Source organism: Gossypium hirsutum, chromosome D05 (genome assembly GCF_007990345.1).
Source record: "Gossypium hirsutum isolate 1008001.06 chromosome D05, Gossypium_hirsutum_v2.1, whole genome shotgun sequence".
NCBI lineage: Eukaryota > Viridiplantae > Streptophyta > Magnoliopsida > Malvales > Malvaceae > Gossypium > Gossypium hirsutum.
Genome location: NC_053441.1, coordinates 55,160,215 through 55,181,738, shown reverse-complemented (window position 1 = coordinate 55,181,738; position 21,524 = coordinate 55,160,215). Strand labels below are relative to the sequence as shown.

General features: G+C 37.0%; 1 protein-coding gene across 1 annotated transcript; it reads left to right on the top strand.

Moving 5' to 3' along the window:
- The first annotated feature begins 6,364 nt into the window (after nucleotides 1–6,364).
- On the top strand, nucleotides 6,365–8,776 carry LOC121217210 (uncharacterized). Its single transcript, XM_041092737.1, has 2 exons — nucleotides 6,365–6,586; nucleotides 8,492–8,776. Exons 1-2 carry the CDS (start codon nucleotides 6,365–6,367, stop codon nucleotides 8,774–8,776), a joined length of 507 nt encoding a protein of 168 aa, XP_040948671.1.
- Nucleotides 8,777–21,524: the final 12,748 nt, after the last annotated feature.

The window sequence follows — 21,524 nt, the reverse complement described above, 5'->3', positions numbered from 1 at the left end:
TGATACATGGGCTAAAAAATAGATAAAGAAAAAGATGAAGTCAGTTGTGTTTGTGGTTCTTTCTTCGGGAGCTAGTTCAGAGTCATCCAAATATTTTGAAGAGAGTGGATTTGTTTGCCTTGGTCGTTTACGGACTGATCATCTTTCCGAAGGTTCTGGGCATAATGATTTTTTCAAAAAGTTGGGGTAAGGAATCAATCCGTCCAACCACCTTGGCCGAGACTTTTAGATCTTTAAATAATTATAGGAAGAAAAGGGAAGGGCGTTTATCAGATGCGCTCAGTTACTTAATGTCTGGATTTTTAGCCACTTTTGGAAAGTGGAGCGCACACTTTCCATATGTTTTCAAAAACATTCGCTCTATTAGAAGCACACCTTGAAAAGATTGTCCAAAAGATGTCACTAAACAACACTGGGGTCTCAATTTTTTAGAACCTCCGTGCTGAAGATATAACTTGGAGAGCACTTGGATTCGTCTTTCTGTTTTATTATACAGTGTGGAAACAGGACTGGGTGCCTTCCTAGGATTATGGGGAGGAGTTGGATATGCTCCGTTAATGGTACAAAGATAGTTTGCTTTGCGACAGTTCGTTCCAGTTACTGATGGGTTAGCACAATCGGAGTTTACCTTTACGGGAAAAGGTTACATGAAAAAGGTTCAAGATACTGCGAATTCTTGGAGAAAATCTACCTAATGGATTGGCTCTCTATGCTGATACTATACTGTAGATTATGATATGGAGGGCACGAGAGTGAAGAATCAACTAACCCGCCGATTGATGTCACTCACTAGAATCCGTTCTTAGAGGAAATGTTGTCTGAGCTGGAATTGGCAAGACATGAATTCAAACGTGAAAGAGCTAACTATTAGAGATATTAGTTCTCTTCAGGAGGAAAACTACAGCTGAGATTGATGATCAAATTGAAAAATCTAGAATGAGAAAGTGCAAAAGAAGTTAAAGTCACGAGAAAGGATTTAAGGGACTTATTTGAAAATAGAAATTAAGAGGTACTATAAGGATATGGATGGGCAATCATCGGCAGAATGGAAGGAAGAACTAATAATATCAAAGTGGGATGGAATTCTGGAAAGCAAAACGAGAGAAGGAGGAAGAGCTGCACGTGCGATGATAGAGTTGAGAAGAAGAATGTTGAATAAACTTATTGTAGAATTACGGCTAGTTAGTCTGAGCTTAAGAGCTAAAAAGAAAATTTTGAAGTCTAGAAAGTACAGTGCAAGCTCATCAACAACATTTGGATGACTCCAGAGAGCTTTGGAAGAGAAGAATGGTCAGTATGACAGAAACATTCACGCCTACAAATAGCCCTCCAAGAAAAGGACATGCATCTTGGCAGTTTGATCAATGAATTCGCAAGGCGGCTGTGTAAATATTGCAATTATTTGATGAAGCTAAAGTTCTCAGTTCCCAATACCTCCAAGCCGAAGGTTAAGCATATCAGAGTTCCTAGATGTATAAAGAAACAAGTCGATGTGGCTAGGAAATTTGTGTTATTGTTAACAAGATGGCAAACTTTTTGCATAAAGAAACAGTATAGGGCTATCTTGAAATCACACATTTTTGCATATTTTCACATAATACATTCATTATTCATTATCATTTCATTCATTACCTTCACTCCTTAAGGCTAAATTGTCTAATTTATAGTTATTACACTAGAGTCTAGAATCAGTCACTTTTTAGGACCGCCTAAGAGCTAGAGCTATGGATGCTGAACTCAATGAAGAATGGAAAGGACCAGATAGAGTTGCAAGAGCAACTGGCCAAGTCACAGCAAGAGGCGAGAGATTTGATGGTAAGATCCACGAAGAATTACTAGAGCAAAGGGATCAAATGGCTAAAATGATAGAGATGATAACAGCCTTGGTAAAAGGAATGGACCTATACAGAGCCCCGATACCATAGAGCCCCAGTCAAGAGCTAATAATAATCAAGATCCACTCTATCCCAGGATTCACTCTACCTCATGCCCATATAACACAAAGAAGATATCTCTAAGGGGAATCTACAGTCTTGGGGCAACATTCTGTGCAACCTGCTCACTTAAGGCAAAGAATGTTTGTACCAAACTTGGGGCTAACCCTTCAGATCCAATTGTTCCAGACCTAGATGATCCTGTAGAAGTATCAAGGCTGAAGATTAATGATAATAATGCTCAGGATAAGTATAGGATCTAGAAGATAGGATCAGGGCAGTAGAAGGTACTGAAGTTTTCTCTGCCTTGAGTGCTAAAGAGCTTAGTTTAGCTCCCAATCTGGTTGTACCCCAAAATTCAAGGTGCCAGATTTTGAGAAGTACGATGGAACAAAATGTCCAAAGGTGTATCTTATCATGTTTTGCCAGAAGATGACTGGCTACATGAATAATGATTAATTGTTGGTACACTGCTTTCAAGATAGTTTGGTTAGCTCGACTCTTCGATGGTATAATCAACTCAGCAAAGAGAGGATCCGATCATGGAAGGACTAGCATCATATTTTGTGAGTAATACAAGCATGTATCGGATATAGTGCCTGATCGACTAACTTTGCAATGTTGAAAAGAAGCCGACAGAGACTTTTAGGCAATATGCACAAAGGTGGAGGGATATTTTAGCTCAGGTGGAATGTCCATTAACTAAAGTAGAGATAACATTCCTTTTCATTAACACTCTGAAAGTGTCGTTTTACGATAAGTTGGTAGGAAGCTCCATAAAAGACTTTGTAGACATTGTAATATCCGGAGAGCTTATAGAAAACGCCATCAAGAGTGGGAGAATGGAAGGCCCGAGAGTTCAAAGAGGGCAGTACCCGTAAAGAAAAGAAGGTAGAAACCCATATGGTTGGAATCGAGAGCCACAGTACCTCTAATTCGTACCTAGCCCAATCACGACCTCGTTATCTCCCACCTACAAATTTCTATTTTCCTCCCCAAAGTCCATACTATCAAGCATCTCTCTCTTATCCGTTTATGCAATGAATGACCAAAGACCATTTATCATGTTCCCACCAAATACCATGCCTACAAAAAGCCAACCCAAAAATGAACAAGGCCAACAAGAACCAATTCTGAAAGACCTTAGTTCACACAATTCCTGTGTCATATGGAGAGTTATACCCAAAGCTATTGGAAAATCAATTAATATCCTACATTATATAGCACCACTGAAGCCCCATACCCAAAATGGTATGATTCTAATGCTAGTTGCATGTATCACGCTGGAATCAAGGGCATTCTATAGAAAATTGCCTTTCCTTTAAAAGAGGGTTTAAGGACTTATTGATGCTGGCATTTTACGATTCGATGGTGTTAGCAATGTGGCTGGAAATCCTCTTCCTAATCATACTGGTGGGAATGTAAATGCGGTGACAAATGAAGACGATTGGCGAGCCAAAGGTTATGTTGCAGAAGTAAGGACACCTTTACGAAAAGTATGAGAGATGATGGTTGAAAAGGGCTTGTCTGCTTGTCTAATAGAATTTTCAAAGAAGAAAGTACAAAAGGCCAAGGTTTCTGTGATTTTCATGGCATCGAAGGGTATGACATCCAATCTTATAAGGAATTTAGAAAACTACTTCAAGACATCATGGATAACAAGGAGGTCTAGGTCTTTGATAGTATAGAGATGAACGAGGAACGAGAAATATGTGCCTCTGATAATCAATCAATGGCTTTCTCTTATAGCACCGATAGACCTTTGGTGATTTACTACGAGACAAAGAAGGAAAAAGTTAGTCAAGAAGTTAAACCAGAGGTGATAATTGAAGTGCCATCGCCTTTCCCTTACAAGGACAACAAGGCAGTACCGTTGAAATATGATGTTAATATCGTTGGTGAAAAGTCAAAAGTTATGAGTGAAAGTGTCAGTAGGGTAGGACACTTTACTCGCAGCGAAAGGTGTTATTCTCCCGAGACAGTTGAACCACAGAAGAAAGTTGTTGACTTGAACCAGAAGGGAAAAGCACCAATGCATGAGGTTGAAGTTGGTGTTGAAATGCCGTCTGAGCAAGAAGTTAAAAAACCTGTGAATGAGGATAAGGCACATGAATTCTTGAAGTTCATTAAGCACAGTGAATATAGTGTCGTGGAGCAACTAAACAAGCACCCGGCGTGAATTTCAGTATTATCTCTATTGTTAAACTCGGAGAAATCAAGCTTATGTGGCAAATAATGTATCTGTGGAAAAGCTTGATAGGTGGATAAATAATCTGAATGCGGATAATTTCATCTCTTTTAGTGATGACAAAATACCGCTGAATGGTAGGGGATCTGTAAAGCGTTGCACATTACAACCAGTTGCAAGGGTTACATAGTACCAAATGTGCTCATCGATAACAGGTCTGCACTTAATGTCATGCCTTTGGCCATGCTTTCGAGGATGCTAATTGATATGTACTATCTAAGGCCTTGTCATTCTATGGTAAAGGCATTTGATGGGACAATACAAGAGGTCATGGGAAAGATCCAAATTTCTCTAGAGGTAGGCCCATGTGCATAGGATATCGAGTTCCAAGTCATGGACATCACACCTTTATACAATTGCCCATTAGGGAGGCCTTAGATCCATTCTGCTGGGGCAGTTCCTTCATCTCTCCATCAGAAAGTAAAGTTTATCATGGATAGCTGCTTGATTACCATCGCTGGTGAGGAAGATATCATCGCATCTATCTCCGCTGATGCACCCTACATCGAAGTCAGCGAAGATGCTGTGTAATGTTCTTTTCGTTCCTTTGAATTTATTAATGCTACATTTGTTGCTGAAGGAAATAAGATCCCTACACCCAAGCTGTCGGGGAATACTAAGATGGGAATTAAGCTGATTGTAGGAAAAGGAGCACGAGCGAAGAAAGGTTGGGGAAATATCAGCAAAGGATGGTTAGAGCTTTAAAACCAATGCACCACAAGGGTCGTCGATACGATTTGGGTTTCAAGCCAGATATATGTCAAAGAAGAAAATAATTGCAGAAAAATCAAGAAAGAAAAATCGTAAAAATCTCAGGTCGAGAATTGGAATGGGAGCCGATGGCGTTTCCTCTTTTCTCAGAGACATTTACATCGGCAGGGGTGATGTACCTAGGGCAAGACAATCTGTAAATCATATTATTGATTAAAAAGGGTCTTCAGAATATCAGCCTAAATGCTATTGACAATGAGGATGATGCAATTGAGAGTGCTTCTGTATGACGCCCTTGTCCTCCTGGATTTGCTTTGAACAACTGGACTGCTGTTGATCGTCTTGTAGTTTTTAAGTCTCCTTCAGAGTAATTTCCAATGTTAACCCTTCATTTTGTGTGTCCCTAAGTAGTAGGGTTCCTTTTGTAAGAGCTTATGTTCGCTTTTTGTCATTTAAATGAACATTAATGAATATGCATTTTATTTTATATTGTCATGTTCTTTTCATTTCCATTAACTTCGTAACTTTTCCCTTTCTTCATGTCATTTTCCTGCATCATATTGTGTGTGTTGATTCTAATACTTTGGTGCTCCTCTATAGTTTTCTTTCCCATTAACCTTTCAGGTGCTCAGATATCCATGGCATGAACAATCTCGTTACAAGTCCTAAAATCAATTTCGAGAAGGCTGTATGTTTAGGATAATTTGAAGCTGACGAGAATGCTGAAGATTGTATCTCATCTCCTGACATACTGAGAATGGTAGAACAAGAAGAGAAACAAATCCTACCCCATCAAGAATCTGTTAAGGTGGTGAACTTGGGGAGTGAAAGAAAGGAACAAGAAGTGAAGATTGGGACTTCTATTTCAGAAGACACCAAGCGGGATTTGATCACCCTGCTCCGTGAGTACAAGGATGTATTTGTCTGGTCTTATCAGGATATGCCAAGGTTGAACACAGATATTGTGGTCCATAAGCTCCCACTGTAACCAGAATGCAAACCTGTTCAACAGAAGCTAAGAAGAATGAGACCCGAAATGCTATTCAAGATAAAAGAAGAAGTCAAGAAATAATTTGACGTTGCCTTCCTACAAGTCTCTAAATATCCAGAGTGGGTAGTTAACATAGTTCTAGTACCGAAGAAAGACGACAAGGTGTGAATGTGTATAGATTATCGTGATCTGAATCATGCAAGCCCCAAGGATAACTTTCCTTTACCACACATCGATACTTTGGTGGATAATACGGTAAGACATTCTTTGTTTTCTTTCATGAATAGTTTCTCAGGTTATAATCAAATAAAGATGGCTCCCGAAGATATGGAGAAAACCACGTTTGCGACAATGTAGGGAACGTTCTGCTATAAGGTGATGCCATTCAGATTGAAGAATACTGGGGCAACATATCAGAGGGCCATAGTGACGTTATTCCATGATATGATACACAAAGAAATAGAAGTTTATGTAGATGATATGATTGCCAAATCTTGGGAAGAAAAAGAGCATGTTGGAAATCTTAAGAAGTTGTTTGAAAGATTAAGAAAGTTCCAATTGAAGCTTAACCCAGCAAAATGTACGTTTGGGGCTACCTCGGGAAAATTGCTTGGTTTCATTATCAGTGAGAAAGGTATCGAGGTTGATCCAGAAAAGATAAAAGCCATACAAGAACTGCCACCCCCACACAGACAAAAAGAAGTCAGAGGATTTTTAGGAAGTCTGAATTACATTGTCCGGGTCATTGCTCAACTTACCAATTAGTGTGATCCAATTTTTTGACTCTTTCGAAAACATAATCCAGGAGAATAGAACGATGAGTGCCAAGTGGCTTTTGACAAGATAAAACAGTATTTGTCTAATCCTCTGGTGCTAGTACCACCAACCCCTAGAAAACCTTTAATATTGTATCTGACTGTATTCGAAAACTCAATGGGATGCGTATTGGGGCAACATGATGAGTCAAGGAAAAGAGAACAGGTGATTTACTACCTCAACAAAAAGTTCACAGAATATGAAGTAAAGTACCCTTCAATTGAAAAAATTTGTTGTGCATTGATTTGGACTGTTCGAAGGCTCAGACAATACATGTTGTTTCATACGACATGGTTAATTTCAAAATTGGACCCAATAAAGTACATGATGGTGTCACCTGCACTCTCAGGGAAAATGGCACGATGGCAGATCCTACTGACTGAGTATGACATTGCATATGTGAGCCAAAAGTCGTTAAATGGAAGAGCATAAGCCGACTTCTTGGTAAGTCGAACAACAGAGGAATACGATCCTTTGAGATTTGATTTCCTAGATGAAGACTTGAAGTTCATTTCAGAAAAAGAAGGTGAGTCATCAAAAGAAAATTCATGGAAGATAAGCTTTGATGGTGCATCAAATACATTGGGGCATGGGATCGGAGCAATCTTAGTGTCATCGGAAGGGGACCATTACCCACTCACTACTAGATTGAAATTCTTTTGTACCAATAATATAGCTTGCATCATGGGACTTCTTGCTACTATCAAGAGGAAAATTGAAATTTTAGAGGTACACAGGGACTCAGCATTAGCCATTTATCAAATCCGTGGAGATTCCGAACTGAGGGATCTAAAATTAGTCAAGTACCACGATCTCATTACAAAATTGGTCAAAGAATTCAAAGAAGTGACTTTTAAGTACTTTCCATGAGAAGAGAACTAATTGGCTGATGCCCTGGCCACCCTAGCTTCAATGTTCAAAGCAAACAGAGAAACTGAAATAATGTCTATCTAAATGAGCATATATGAGACTCCTGTAAACTATTTTAGCATTAAGGAGGAGTCAGATGGATGACCATGGTTCCATTATATCCTAGAGTACATCATGAATCAAAGTTAACCCGAGCAAACAAACGAGAATGACAAAAGAACAATTAGGAGAATGGTGATTGGATTTGTTCTTGACGGGGATATTCTACACAAAAGAGAAAAATGCATGGACGTCATTGAAGCCAAAAAGATACTTGAAGAGGTTCATGAAGGAATTTTTGGAACACATACTAGTGGTTTCACTATGGCCAGACAGATTATGAGACTTGGTTATTACTGGCTGACGATGGAAAGGGATTACATTAGCTACGCACAAAAGTGCCACAAATGTCAAATTTACGGTGATAAAATTCATGTAGCTCATTCGCCCCTTCATATAATGACTTCTCCGTGGCCTTTTTCTATGTGGGGCATGGATGTTATAGGGCCAATTTCCCTGAAAGCTTCTAATGGACATCGATTCATCTTTGTGGTTATAAACTACTTCACAAAATGGGTAGAAGCCACTTCGTTTGCTAATATGACGAAGACTGCAGTCTGTAGATTCCTAAATAGAGAGATCATATATCGATATGGTTTACCTAAAAGAATCATTGAATTTGAACAACAAGATGATGAAAGAAGTATGTGAGCAATTTTAGATAAAGCATCATAATTCTTAACCCTATCACCCAAAGATGAAAGGAGCAATAGAAGCGGCTAATAAGAACATTAAGAGGATTAGCGGGAAGATGACTGAGACATATAAAGACTGCACTAGAACCTACCGTTCGCTTTATATGCATACCACACCTCTATGCAGACATCTGCGGGAGCAACTCCTTTCTCTTTGGTCTATGGGATGAAAGCTGTTTTACCTGTCGAAATGGAGATCCCATCCTTACGCATCTTGATGGAATCAAAATTAGAAGAATCAGAGTGGGTTCAGGCTCGATATGATCAGCTAAACCTTATTGAAGGGAAATGTTTGAAGGCAATTTGTCATGGACAAATGTACCAAAAGAGAATGATCATGACCCATGATAAAAAGCTGCGGCCAAGAGAGTTTCGTGAAGGCATTCGAAGGAGGGGCTCTGATTCTCACTGAGATGGACAGGAAAAAATTATCTAATCCAATAAACTCAGATGCTGTGAAGAAATATTATGCCTAAAAACAAAAAACAAAACAAAAAAAGAAAAAAATCAAGGTGAAAACCCGAAAAGGGCATATTGATAAACAAAAAGGATTAGGATGAAAACCCGAAATGGCGTCCTAATGAAATGGGCTCGAACTTAAAGGAGCAAAATGACTTGAATAGGGAGTTGAATGACGAAGTCACAATATTTGAAGCATTCTCAGAAGCTCAAAATCTTCTATACAGGAAGCCATGCTTGAAGAGATCCTTGACGAAGAAACATAGAGAAGTTTATGCGGTGGATATCTAAAGCATTTGTAGTTATTAAATTCACTTTCCATTCTTTATGATACTTTGTTTATTTGAACTATTCCTTGTCAATTTCCTTTGTTTGTTGCTTTTGAAAAAAAATCTGAATGTGAGGTATTTCTTTCATGCCTACCTTGTCCTTTTTTTTTATGCATCTCGCGTTTGATTCATTTAAATGATAAATAGTAAGATGACATACTCTAAAGAAAAGGAATGTTGAGTATTACTTGGATGAGAATTTAATAAGTACGAGGGCACCAAAGCAAGAACAAAGTTCAATAGTGGGCAAGAGGGTGATATATAATGAAATGTGGATTATTCACAAACCTTAAAGATGAATACAAAACCTAAGAGAAAGTTGAGAATGGAGGCAATGAATGAAGGTCCTCACGAAAATCAAAAAGGGTCATGTGACAAACAACCCAGAGTACATAGCATGATTATGTAGACATAAAAGCATTTAGGATAAACATGTGCATATCATAATAACAGGTATACCAATAGAGCAAGGAATTTTGGGAGAAAACTACACAGAATCAATGAAGAAGAAAGCTTTTAGTTTCACCTGATGTTATTCGAAACCCTACTTTTTTTTCAAGAATTATATTTTTCAATTTTTGTTTTTCAAAAAATCAACTCATATTGCGAGAGGTGAGTTGAGCCTCGGGTCACATACCGAGGTATCTTTAATTTCTATTTCTCAACAATCAAATCATATTGTGAGAGGTGAGTTGAGCCTCGGGTCACATACCGAGGTATCTTTAATCTCTATTTTTTGAAAATCAACTCATATTGCGAGAGGTGAGTTGAGCCTCGGGTCACATACCGAGGTATCTTTAATTTCTGCTATTCAAAAAAATCAACTATACTGCGAGAGGTGAGTTGAGCCTTGGGTCACATACCGGGGTATCTTTAATATCTATTTTTCAAAAATAACTCATATTGCAAGAGGTGAGTTGAGCCTCGGGTCACATACCGAGGTATCTTTAATTTCTGCTTTTCAAAAAAATCAACTCATATTGCGAGAGGTGAGTTGAGCCTCGGGTCGCAAACCGGGGTATCTTTAATTTCTGTTTTTCAAAAATCAACTCATATTGCGAGAGGTGAGTTGAGCCTTGGGTCACATACCGAGGCATCTTTAATTACTATTTTTCAAAAATCAACTCATATTACGAGAGGTGAGTTGAGCCTTAGGTCACATACCGAGGTATCTTTAATTTCTGTTTTTCAAAAATCAACTCATATTGCGAGAGGTGAGTTGAGCCTCGGGTCACATACCGAGGTATCTTTAATTTCTATTTTTCAAAAATCAACTCATATTTCGAGAGGTCAGTTGAGCCTCGGGTCACATACCGAGGTATCTTTAATTTTTGTTTTTTAAAAAAAATCTCATATTGCGAGAGGTGAGTTGAGCCTCGGGTCACATACCGTGGTATCTTTAATTTCTATTTTTCAAAAAATCAACTCATATTACGAGAGGTGTGTTGAGCCTCGGGTCACATGTCGAGGTATTTTGAATTTTTGTTTTTCAAAAATCAACTCATAATGCGAGAGGTGAGTTGAGCCTTGGGCCGCACGCTGAGGTATTTCTTTTAATTTACGTCTTTCAAAAATCAACTTGTAATCCAAGAGGTGAGCTGAGCCTCGAGCCGCACAATGAGGTATTTTCAATTTCTGTTTCTCAAAGATCAACTCATAACTCGAGAGGTGAGTTGAGTTTTGGATCACATACTCTACTATTTTTTATTTCTGTTTTTAACAAAAAAGAATAAAGATTGGACAATCGAACAAAATTTAGTGCTTTTAAGTCTTTGCTCTATCCCTTTTTCATAGCGGTGAGCAAACAGGGGCAGCTGTAAGCACTAATTTTGTCCGGCTCAATTTCGTGTTCAATTTTCAAAATTAGAGAAAATTTTTTAAAAAATACAAAAAATAAAAATTACATTTTAGCTCTTAAATTTTTCATAATTATATTTTAACCCTTTAAACTTTCCAAAATTAAATTTGGGCCCTAAACTTTCAAGAAATTACATTTTGGCCCTATATTTTTATAAAATTATGCTTTTGCCCCAAAATTTTTGTATCCTCGATAGTTTAGTCCTCTAGACATGTCAAATCACCCCAATCAGCAACCGAGCGTGCTCTGCCACCTCCAACTACTTCAGCAGCCTCCCTAGGCCATGATTGCTCTGCTGTCACCTTAAGACAAAGAAAAAAAGAGAAAATATGTGAGATTAAAGGAAGAAAATGAGAGGGAGTGGGGGAGGATTTGGGCAGCCAAGAAAAGAGAAAAAAATAACAGAAAAAATTCAAGCAATAAAAACTCTCAAGTCAGTCGATCCCACACTCACCACCACCGTACCTACAGCCACCGTAACCGCCGCACCACCACCTAAAAGCCACAATCAATCAAAAAAGAAAAGTAAAATAGAAAAAACAGCACCAGTAGAAAAAAAAGAGCTCATAAAAAATCCGGCCGTTCCTTTACCACCACCGTGCCCACCGCCGCGCCTTTGCTTTCCCTCCACTGCCAGCACCTACAACACAATCAAGCAACAAGAAAAAAGAAAATAAAAAAATAACAAGTAAAAAATAGCAGCCAAAAAGAAAAAGAAGGGAGAAAAGAAAAGAGAAAAGAAGAATGAGAGCGAGGAGTAGAAGGGAGGCGCACCGACCACTGCACCACTGAACGGAGGAAACGAGTGGTGGCTGAGGCTTTTGGCCCAAAAAAGAAGAGAAAAAAAGAAAGAAGAAAAAGAAAAAAGGAAAAAAAATAAAAACAATCAGTCGGGTTGACCCGACCCGACTTCCTACTTGACCCGACCGATTTGTGCGACCCGACCCGCAGTAGGCCACCAGTAACAGCAGCAGATTTGGCCCCCCAAAATAGCGGGCCTATCCAAAATAAAGAAGCAAAAAAAAGGCCAGTCTAGCAGCCCAGAATAGCAGGCTCCAGGCCCAGCGCAACAGCAGGCTTTAGGCCCCGCACCTAGCAAGTCCAACTGCATGAAAAAAAGAGAAAAAAGGAAGAGAAGGAAAAAAGAAAAAAAAGGCTCGAATTGTGTAGCTCGTTGGATCAAGCCCATAACTTTGGGCTTTTGGTAATTTTTTTAATCCATTTTAATTTAGTCAATGTATTTAAATGTTGTCTCATTTCAATTAAATTAACATTTTTAAAATAGTTTTTTTAGAAATATTATTACATGTATTTTATTTGCATTTTTAAAATTAAAAAAATCATTTTAATGCATAAGGCAATGAGCCGATTTAACATTAAATCATTGATTTCATCGCTATGTTAGGTGAATATCATTGATTTTTGTTAAATACGAAACGCCCTTCTTAAAATAGAAAATTTCAAAAAAAACTAATGCTTAAAAAAATATAATTTTTATTCTTTTGTGATTATTCGTAAATTATTGAAATTTCATGTTTAAAATGTATATAATATGATAATATGTAATTTATCAAAATTCTCGTTTTAAAAAAAATAATAATCGGATCACAATTAAATGTTAAATTGAACTTGTATTTTTTGAAAATTAAGACAACACATGCTTAACCGGATACCAATTTTAGGCATCACGAGGGTGCTAATACCTTCCTCGTGTGTAACTGACTCCCGAACCCTAATTTTCTCTGGAATTTTGATGTAGACCTAAACTTGGTTTTTTTAAAAAAAAGAAAATTTACAAAATAATTTTTCTATTAAAAAGAGGATTTATTAGGTGCCCGATCAAACCTAGGAAAAAGGATCGATGGCGACTCCCTTTTTTTAAGTAAAATAAAAACTCTATTTTCAAATTTTCAATAATCACATTGACTAGCACCCATGCAATAAAATTTTAGGTCGCTACAACACCAATTGTAGTAGTTCCGGAATGGATATTGTGACGCCAGCGATTATGCTGTGGGAGCCATGTCAGGGCAAAGAAAAGACTACATACTGTGGGCAATATATTATGCTAGTAGAACTTTATTGGAACTGCAACTTAATTGCACCACCACATAAAAGGATTTATTGGCTGTGGTGTTTCGCATTCAATAAACTTTGTTATTATGTAGTTGGGATAAAAGTCATAGTCTACACAGATCATTCTGCTATTAAGTATCTAATGAGAAAAAAAGATGCTAAGTCGAGGTTGATTAGATGGATACTGTTGCTGCAGGAGTTTGACTTGAAAATTAGAGATCAGAAAGGGACTGAGAACCAAGTGGCTGATCACTTGTCAAGGTTTGAACCTGGAAGTGAAGGTAGTCATGATACACTTATTAAAAAAGAATTTCCAAACGAACAGTTGTTAGTTGCCACGACATTACCTTGGTACCGACATAGTGCACTATTTGGTGAGTGGTGTGTTGCCACTCGATCTCAATAGTCAAAGAAAATGAAAATTCCTTCATGATGCCAAACACTATTTTTGGGATGAAGCTTTCTTGTTTAAACATTGTGCTGATCAAATATTTAGGAAATGTGTTTAGGATGATTTAATATAGAGCATTTTAAAGTATTATTATTAAGCTCCGTATGGAGGACATTTTAGAGTGATAGAGCATTTTTGGATGATCAAATATTTTGGACATTTTGGAGGAAACGTGTTTCCAAAATTGAACTCGTTGGTAACATTTGTTTCCAAATTTAAAAACCTCTTTGTTAGTGTTTAACAAACATCTAGAAAAAACGTGTGCCTTGTTATAAGCTATTGTTATAAAAGGTTGGTATTAAATCACGGAAGCTTTCGAAAACTCTAATGTTTAAATTTCATGGCTTTGCAAACAGCTATTATTTTGAGATTTGCCTTCTACTAAACTAGCAGTTTAAAATAAGTATGCAAAATCCCAATTAAAATTTTAAACAAACTTTAAGGCCTTATTACAAAAACGAAACCCAACATATAAATTAAATTAAAATAAAAGAAAGTGTAAACGGTAGCAGTTGTTTGCCAACCTCCGAGTCCCTCGCAACACTGAATCGCCTATGGCTGAAGATTACTTACACAGTTAAAAGGAGAGGGTGAGTTTACGAAACTCAGTGTGTAATCCCTTACCCAATAGTCAGCATACAACATGCAGTAGCAGTCTGGGCCTGAGCCCTATTCAGTAACAATAATTGTGTGGGCCTTAGCCCAATACAGTAACAGTGTGGGTCTCAGCCCAATACAGTAATAGTGTGGGCCTTTGCCAAGTATAATATCAGTACAGTGCAATAATGCAACCCATCCCAATCCAGCCAACACACCTTTCCATACCACCAACACACCAGTATCGCAGCAAAGCTACCAGTAACAGTATCGCAGCAAAGCTGCCAGTAACAATATATTTCCTCCATAACAATATCTCAACCCCATGCAATATGTCATGTCATAAATCATACGTGTATGCAGAGTATCATATTCAATCATAAACATACATATTATAAAGCAAATCGATCATACATACATAAGGCCATACAAACATTTCGAATCCTATGGGTATAACAGTCATTTTACCCTATGGGGGTATTTCAGTTGTTTTACCCTTTGAGGGTATTTCAGTTATTTTACCATTCAGGGATATTTTAGTCATTTTACCCTATGGGGATATTTCGATCATTTATCGACCTTTCAAAAGGTCTATAGTCGCCTTGAGCGACTCAGGTAATCTAAATAGTCATAACAGTGTAAATGGGCCCAAGACCCATTACTTGGCCCAAGTGGGCCCACATACTCGTGCGGCCCATTTAGCCCATTATACACCACAGCTAGGAGTTTTACGTAGCCCAGTCTAGTATTTACCACAAATTGTGGTTTTCATTCATGTGGGGCCTACGAGCTCATTTACCCCACACGGCCCATTTAGGCCCAACATGGCCCATTACGGCCTAAGCCCATGAAAATGCTCATGGAGGCCCCTACAGTCTATCGCCCATGATTCGTAGGTTTGGCTTACCACACGAGCATGATCGTGTGGTCTCAAACGTCGTATTTCGACTGTTCCGCTTTTACCGTTCTACAGTTACAATAGGGTGGTTACACACCTGATGCGATTTGCAGATTCCTTTCGTTCTGAACACTCTTTTATTCTGAAAATCAATGATCATCACACCCTTGGTTCCTAGGCAATGTGCCAATCGACCTCGACCACCACCAGTTAGGAATGAGAGCAATGCAGGTTGGAGAAAGCGACGAAAACCTTGAAAACCTTACCGATCTCCCATCGAGGACAAGGAACAAATGAGATGGATATATATATCTCTCCACAACAACAACCTCCCCAAATCCCAAATATCCCTCCTCAATCTCTCTATGACTAGTTCAATCTCCATTTAGCTATATTTCAATCAAACTTTACCACCCACACGAATTAGGCAGCAAAATAAATACTCCCTTTTTTATGTGCCACCACTCGAACCTTAGACCCTATGTACACTCCACACGCCCCTTACCGCTAGACCAACAACTCCTTTGTATCATATTTTAACCACAATAATTTAAGAACCTACTATCTAGATCCAAGAATTTTATTCACTTAAAATAAAAATTTTGAATAAGCCAAGGCTTGAACCCTTTACTTCTCAGACATTTCCAAACACTCCTAAATCACTTAACCACTGGAGCAGACATTCATTTATGTCACTTCCTTGCACAACTAAATATTTATGTGTAGTCTCCTAATTGTTCTCTTGTTCAAAATCTATTTCTTCTAGGCCCAAAATTTGGGGTGTTACATCAAGGCTGTTGCCCTTCCTACTAATAATGCTTGGTCAGTAATGAAGTTTTTACACAAGAACATTTTTACCAGATTTTGGTACACCTAAAGCTATTATTAGTGATAAGGGGTCTCATTTTAACTGCAAGTTGGTAGGTAATGCTTTGCTTTGATATGGGGTGAAACATAAGATTGTAATAGCATATCACTCTCAAACAAACGGAGAAGCTAAAATTTCAAATAGAGAAATTAAAAAAATTAGAAATAGTAGTGAATCCTACTCGTAAGGATTGGTGTACCAGATTGGAAGAAGGTTTTTTGGGCGTATCATAATGCATATAAAACTCCATTGGAGATGTCACCTTTTAAGCTTGTCTATGGTAAGCCATGTCACCTTCCTGTTGAACTTTAGCACAAAACATTTTGGGCTATTAAGAAGTGAACATGGATTGGGTCGCGGCTGGTCATAAAAGGTTGTTAGAATTTAATGAAATGGAGGAGTTCCGAGCACAAGCATATGAGAATGCTAAGCTGTACAAGGAAAAAACCAAGCATTGGCACGATAAAAGAATCATGCTACGTCAATTTGAACCAGGACAACAAGTGTTGTTATTTAACTCTAGGCTTAAATTGTTCCTAGGTAAATTAAAGTCTCATTGGTCAGGTCCTTTTGAAGTAGCCCAAGTGCATACTAATAGAGCTGTTAATATCAAAGATTTGAAAATGGGGGTCATATTTAAAGTTAATAGGCAATGCTTAAAACACTACTGGGTTGCCCATGTGGATCGAGACAAGTACTCCATTGACCTCTGAGATGTTTGAGCTAACAATTTCTTTTTTTCTTTTTTTAATTACTTTATTTTAATTTTTATTATTTATTTAATACTATTTCTATTTTTATTTTTGATTAGTTTTTCTAGAAGTAGAATAAAGAATGTGAACTACGCAATTGCGATATTGAGTGGAGTTTGCCGTAGCATTGCGACAAACTAGGTAGTGGACAACGTGAGGTTGACCAAGTAGATAAGTTAAAAGTGAGAGATATTTTTTTGTAGCCGGGCCAATTCTATTATTGGGCAAGCCCATAGAAGGGAAGTTAAACTTTTTGTTATGGATTAGGGCACTTCACATTCCTCCTCCAAAATCCTCTTAATTTCCTTGCTTCCTCCTCCACGTCATACAACTTCCCTAGCACGTTTCACTTTTGCTGAACTGTTATCACTATCCCCCTTATTTTTCTCTCCTCAACTGCTCATGTCTCTTAAGTTTCCCTTAAATTTTTCATTTTTATAACTCTTTCTCTTCAATCTCTACTATTTTTTCATCCATTACATTCTCCAAGATTTCTTCTAGTTTTCTCCAATGGATCGTGTTAAAACTGCCTCCAAAACTGTTGAATCATCAAGGATTGGTGTTACTCAGCCAAAGACATTTTTTAATAGTGCCATAGGCACAAGATATAATAGCAACATTGTGAATTACTCTTTTTGCTTTGAGCTAGAGCTCTTGTTCAAAGATGAACCATACATGGGATATGATGAATCTGTGTCCCCTATAGTAGAAAAACATAGGTGGAATATTTTTTGTTTACACCCCAATAATGTTTTAAGGAAAATTGTTTGAGAATTTTATGCCCATGTCAATTCTCTAGATTTCCCTTTTATCTATGTAAGAGGATCATATTACTGTACACTTTGGTCTTGCAGGTACACAGGACGAACAAATGCCGTTTGGTAAAAGCATCACTACTGAAGGTTTAACCCAGGTATTGGAGGATTTATGTATTGAAGGAACATGATGGATTGTTTCAAGTTAGGAGTGTTATATTGTCTAGAGGGCTTTGTTGAAGCCTATTGGGAAAATTTGGTTTCATTTACTAAGAAGCCCGACTTATGCTGTCTAAGTACAATACCATTGTTTCGAAAGAGAGAATACTTTTGTTGCACTCTATTATAAAAGGGAGAAGGATTAATGTTGGAAGGATCATTTTTTAAGAAGTACATAGGTATGTTGAGAAGAATGCAAATAGCTTTAATTTCCCCTCACTTATTACTGCTCTATGTCAAACGACCCGAGTCCCTCTCAATAAGGATGAGGATATCACCTCTAACAAGGGTGGGCTAACAAGGATTATCTCTGCCAAGATGCAAGGCACTAATGCTACTAGGGCAACTCAGCATAGCCATGCCACCACCTCCTTTGTTGTGCATATTGTAACAAGCCGTATTTCAGTGGTAACCGAATAGTGGTTTCGGGACCATAAATTTCTATCATGTCAACTTGTAAATATTATTTATATAATATTTGTGGAGTCATTAAAGTAGTATTAAAATTTGGTTAAGAAATTTTAACGTTTAGATAGCTAATTAAAGAAAAAGGACTAAATTGTAAAATGTGTAAAACTTGTTAATTATGGCAATTGCATTATTTAATAGCTTAATCATCACAAGAGAGAACCTATGTAGCAATTAAATCCTTGTCATTAAATGTTGGATGCTTTAGGGATAGAATTGGCTTAAAATGCATGTTATATAAAGGGTAAATTTGTAATTTAATAAATTAAACTTAACTAAAATAATGGTAAAAAGATTATCATCTTCTTTAGTGAAAATTACCACTTAAAAACCAAGTTGGAAAACCTCCATTGAAGACTTGGAAGTTTCAGCAAGGTTAATGCTTGCATGTAAGTGTGTTTTTCACCTGTTTCTTGTAATTTTTATGTTTTTAAGATTGTTGCAACTTGAATGTATTTGGTAACAGCTATGTGTTTGAAGTTTTGATTGTGGTATTTGGTTGCTTTAGTTAGTGCTTTTCGTTAGATTTTGATTTAATGTTTAAATTGTTAAAATGTCAAAATTTCAAGGTTTTATGGTAATTTAGAAATATTATTGGGACTTTTTATGGCCTAAATTATTCGGATGTGATTGTTTACTTGAGAAAATGGTTAATTTAATTATTTTTGGGATAGAGTACTAAATTACAAAAGCTATAAAAGTTTAAGGAAAATGTGTAATTAATGAAAAGTTAAGGGTCATATGCATTTAATAGAATATGATATGTGTATGAGATTAATAAATTGTATTTAATTATTCAATAGATCAAAAATTGAATAAAAAAGACAATTATCAAGGAAAAAAGAAAATAGTGGATTAGGCCCTGTGTGTTGATCGTAATTAAATAATAGGTAAGTCCATAGTATTTTAATACGTAAATAAAATTCTACTTGTAATCTTATATTACTATTATTCAATTAATATGTTTATAGATAATTATTGTCTGAATGCACATAGGTGCCCCTGTTTGTACTTCAGTACCTAGGAATGCACATATGTGCCCCTGTTTATACTTCAGTACGCTTGAATGCACATACATGCCCCTTTTTCTACTTTTGAAGCCCTAAATCAAATAGTATGTGAATTGTGTCTAATTGTATTTAGATTAAACGTTATACTATGTCCTTACTAAGTAATGTAAACTTACCGGTTCTAGTGGATTGTTTTGTAGATAATCATTGCTAAAATTTTGGAAGGATCAATCAACCAACTCACACTATCCATCTAACTTGGCAGTTTCTGTATCTCTTATGGTAGTGGCATGTATATATAGACAAATATAAGGTTTTGAAATGTTGTAGTTTACGGCTGAATCGAACAGGGCTGTAGTTAATGAAGGTGAAAGTAATGTTCAAGCTTTGGATCCTAAACCAAGTAATAGTTCCTCGATTCCACAGTCTTTTGTTGATGAAATGAAAAAGATGTTTCTCAAAATGATGAACTAGTGGTTCAATGAATTCAAGCAAGCAAATCTTACAATTCCGCCACCTCCACCCCTACTGTGCCTCCTCTGGCACCCCTTGGTCCTCAAAATCCTTTACCTGCGACAGTTACTCGAGTATCTATAGATAAAATCTAGAGATGTGGAGTAGAAGAGTTTAGAGGCAAGGTTGATGGTGATCCTGCAAAAGCCGAGTACTGGTTAATGAATACGAAAAGAGTCTTCGCATTTATGATGTGCACTCTTGAAGATTGTTTGAGATGTACTGTTTCATTGTTAAATGATGAAGTGTATTTATGGTGGGACACTTTGAGCACAATGACATCAAATGATCGCATTAATTAGGATTTCTTTCAGATGGAATTCAAGAACAAGTATGTAAGTCGGTTGTTTATTGACAAGAAAAAGAAAGAATTTCTTCAATCAAAATAGGGGAATCAGTCTGTAGCTGAGTATGAACGAGAATTTGTATAGTTAAGCAAGTATGCCCGCAATATAGTGTCAAATAAAGAAGAAATGTGTATTAGATTTGAAGACGGGTTGAATAATGATTTTTGTATGTTTATGGCAGCATTAAAGTTATGAGAATTTGTAGAACATTAGGAATGAGCCTAGAAAATTGAAGAAATTTGCAAAAGTAAATGACAGTCAGAGTCAAAATTTTGAGATTTAAAAAAAAAGAGTTCATTCAAGCCAGCTCAAATGTCTCCATTGAAGAAATTTAAAAATGAGACAAGTTAATCGACTGCCCTTTCAGAGTTCACTGGCAGAGATAAACTGAGGCAAAGCAATTTTAAGTTTGTTAATACTTCAGCAGCTAGTGTCGTAAGTGTAAGAAATGTTGAGAGAACTGTTCCTGCAACAAAAGGCATTTTGGTGAGTGTCGATCAAAGTTGGGAGCTTGTTTCCGTTGTGGATCTATAGATCATTTTCTTCGTGATTGTCCAAAAGCCAAAATGATTTTGGCAATCAAACAAACAAGCTTGAAGCAACCTCACGAAGAGTAGACAGTTTGGAAATGCTAGAAATACTACTTCAGTTGAGATGAATGAATGATTTGAAGCGAGAACACCAGCTAGAGCTTATGCAATCAGAGCTTTTGAGGAAACTACTACCCCAGAAGTTATTGTGGGTACTTTTTCTCTCTTTGATATTCATGTAAATACTTTGATTGATCCTAGATCAGCTCACTCATATATATGCAGCTCATTAGTAGACAAAAAGAATATGCTTGTTGAGTTCACTGGATATACTATCAAAGTAACGAATCCACTGGTTCATTGTGTTCTAGTTAATAAGATATGTAAATCATGTCCATTGAAAGTTAGGTTTTATGATTTTCCCACTAGTTTGATGTTGTTACCTTTTGATGATTTTGATCTTATTGTGGGAATGGATTGGTTGACTGAGCATGATGCAATAGTGAGTTCTTGAAGGAAACAAGTTAGTTTGAAGCATCTGAATGGTGAATTTATTTGTGTTAGGGCAGATGGGGACGATTATATTACAAATGTAGTTTCAGTACTGTCAGTTCTGAAATTAGTTAAAAAGGGATGTGAAGCTTATTTAGTCCATGTTCTTAATTCAAAAGTGGCTGAGTTAAAAATAGAACAAGTACCGATAGTCAAAGAATAGGCTAATGTTTTTCCTGAGGAACTGCTTGGGTTGCCGCTGACTTGAGAAGTAGAATTTATGATTGAACTTGTGCCTAAAACAGCTCCAATTTTGGTAACACCATTCATGATGCCCCCTACAGAATTAAAAGAGTTAAAAGTATATATGAAAGAGTAGTTAGATCGTAGATTTAATCAACTGAGTGTGTCACCTTGGGGTGTTCTAATTTTGTTCGTGAAGAAGAAAGATGGGTCAATGAGACTATGTATAGATTATCGACAGCTGAATAGAGCCACTAATAAGAATAATACTCGTTACCTCATATTGACAATTTGT

What these genes read in the sequence shown, in the direction of transcription:
- LOC121217210 (XM_041092737.1), top strand. Translation starts at nt 6,365, where the DNA reads ATGATTGCCAAATCTTGGGAAGAAAAAGAGCATGTTGGAAATCTTAAG. An exon ending in CCCCACACAGACAAAAAGAA is followed by an intron (nt 6,587 to 8,491) that starts GTCAGAGGATTT and finishes ACCTCTATGCAG; the next exon opens with ACATCTGCGGGAGCAACTCC.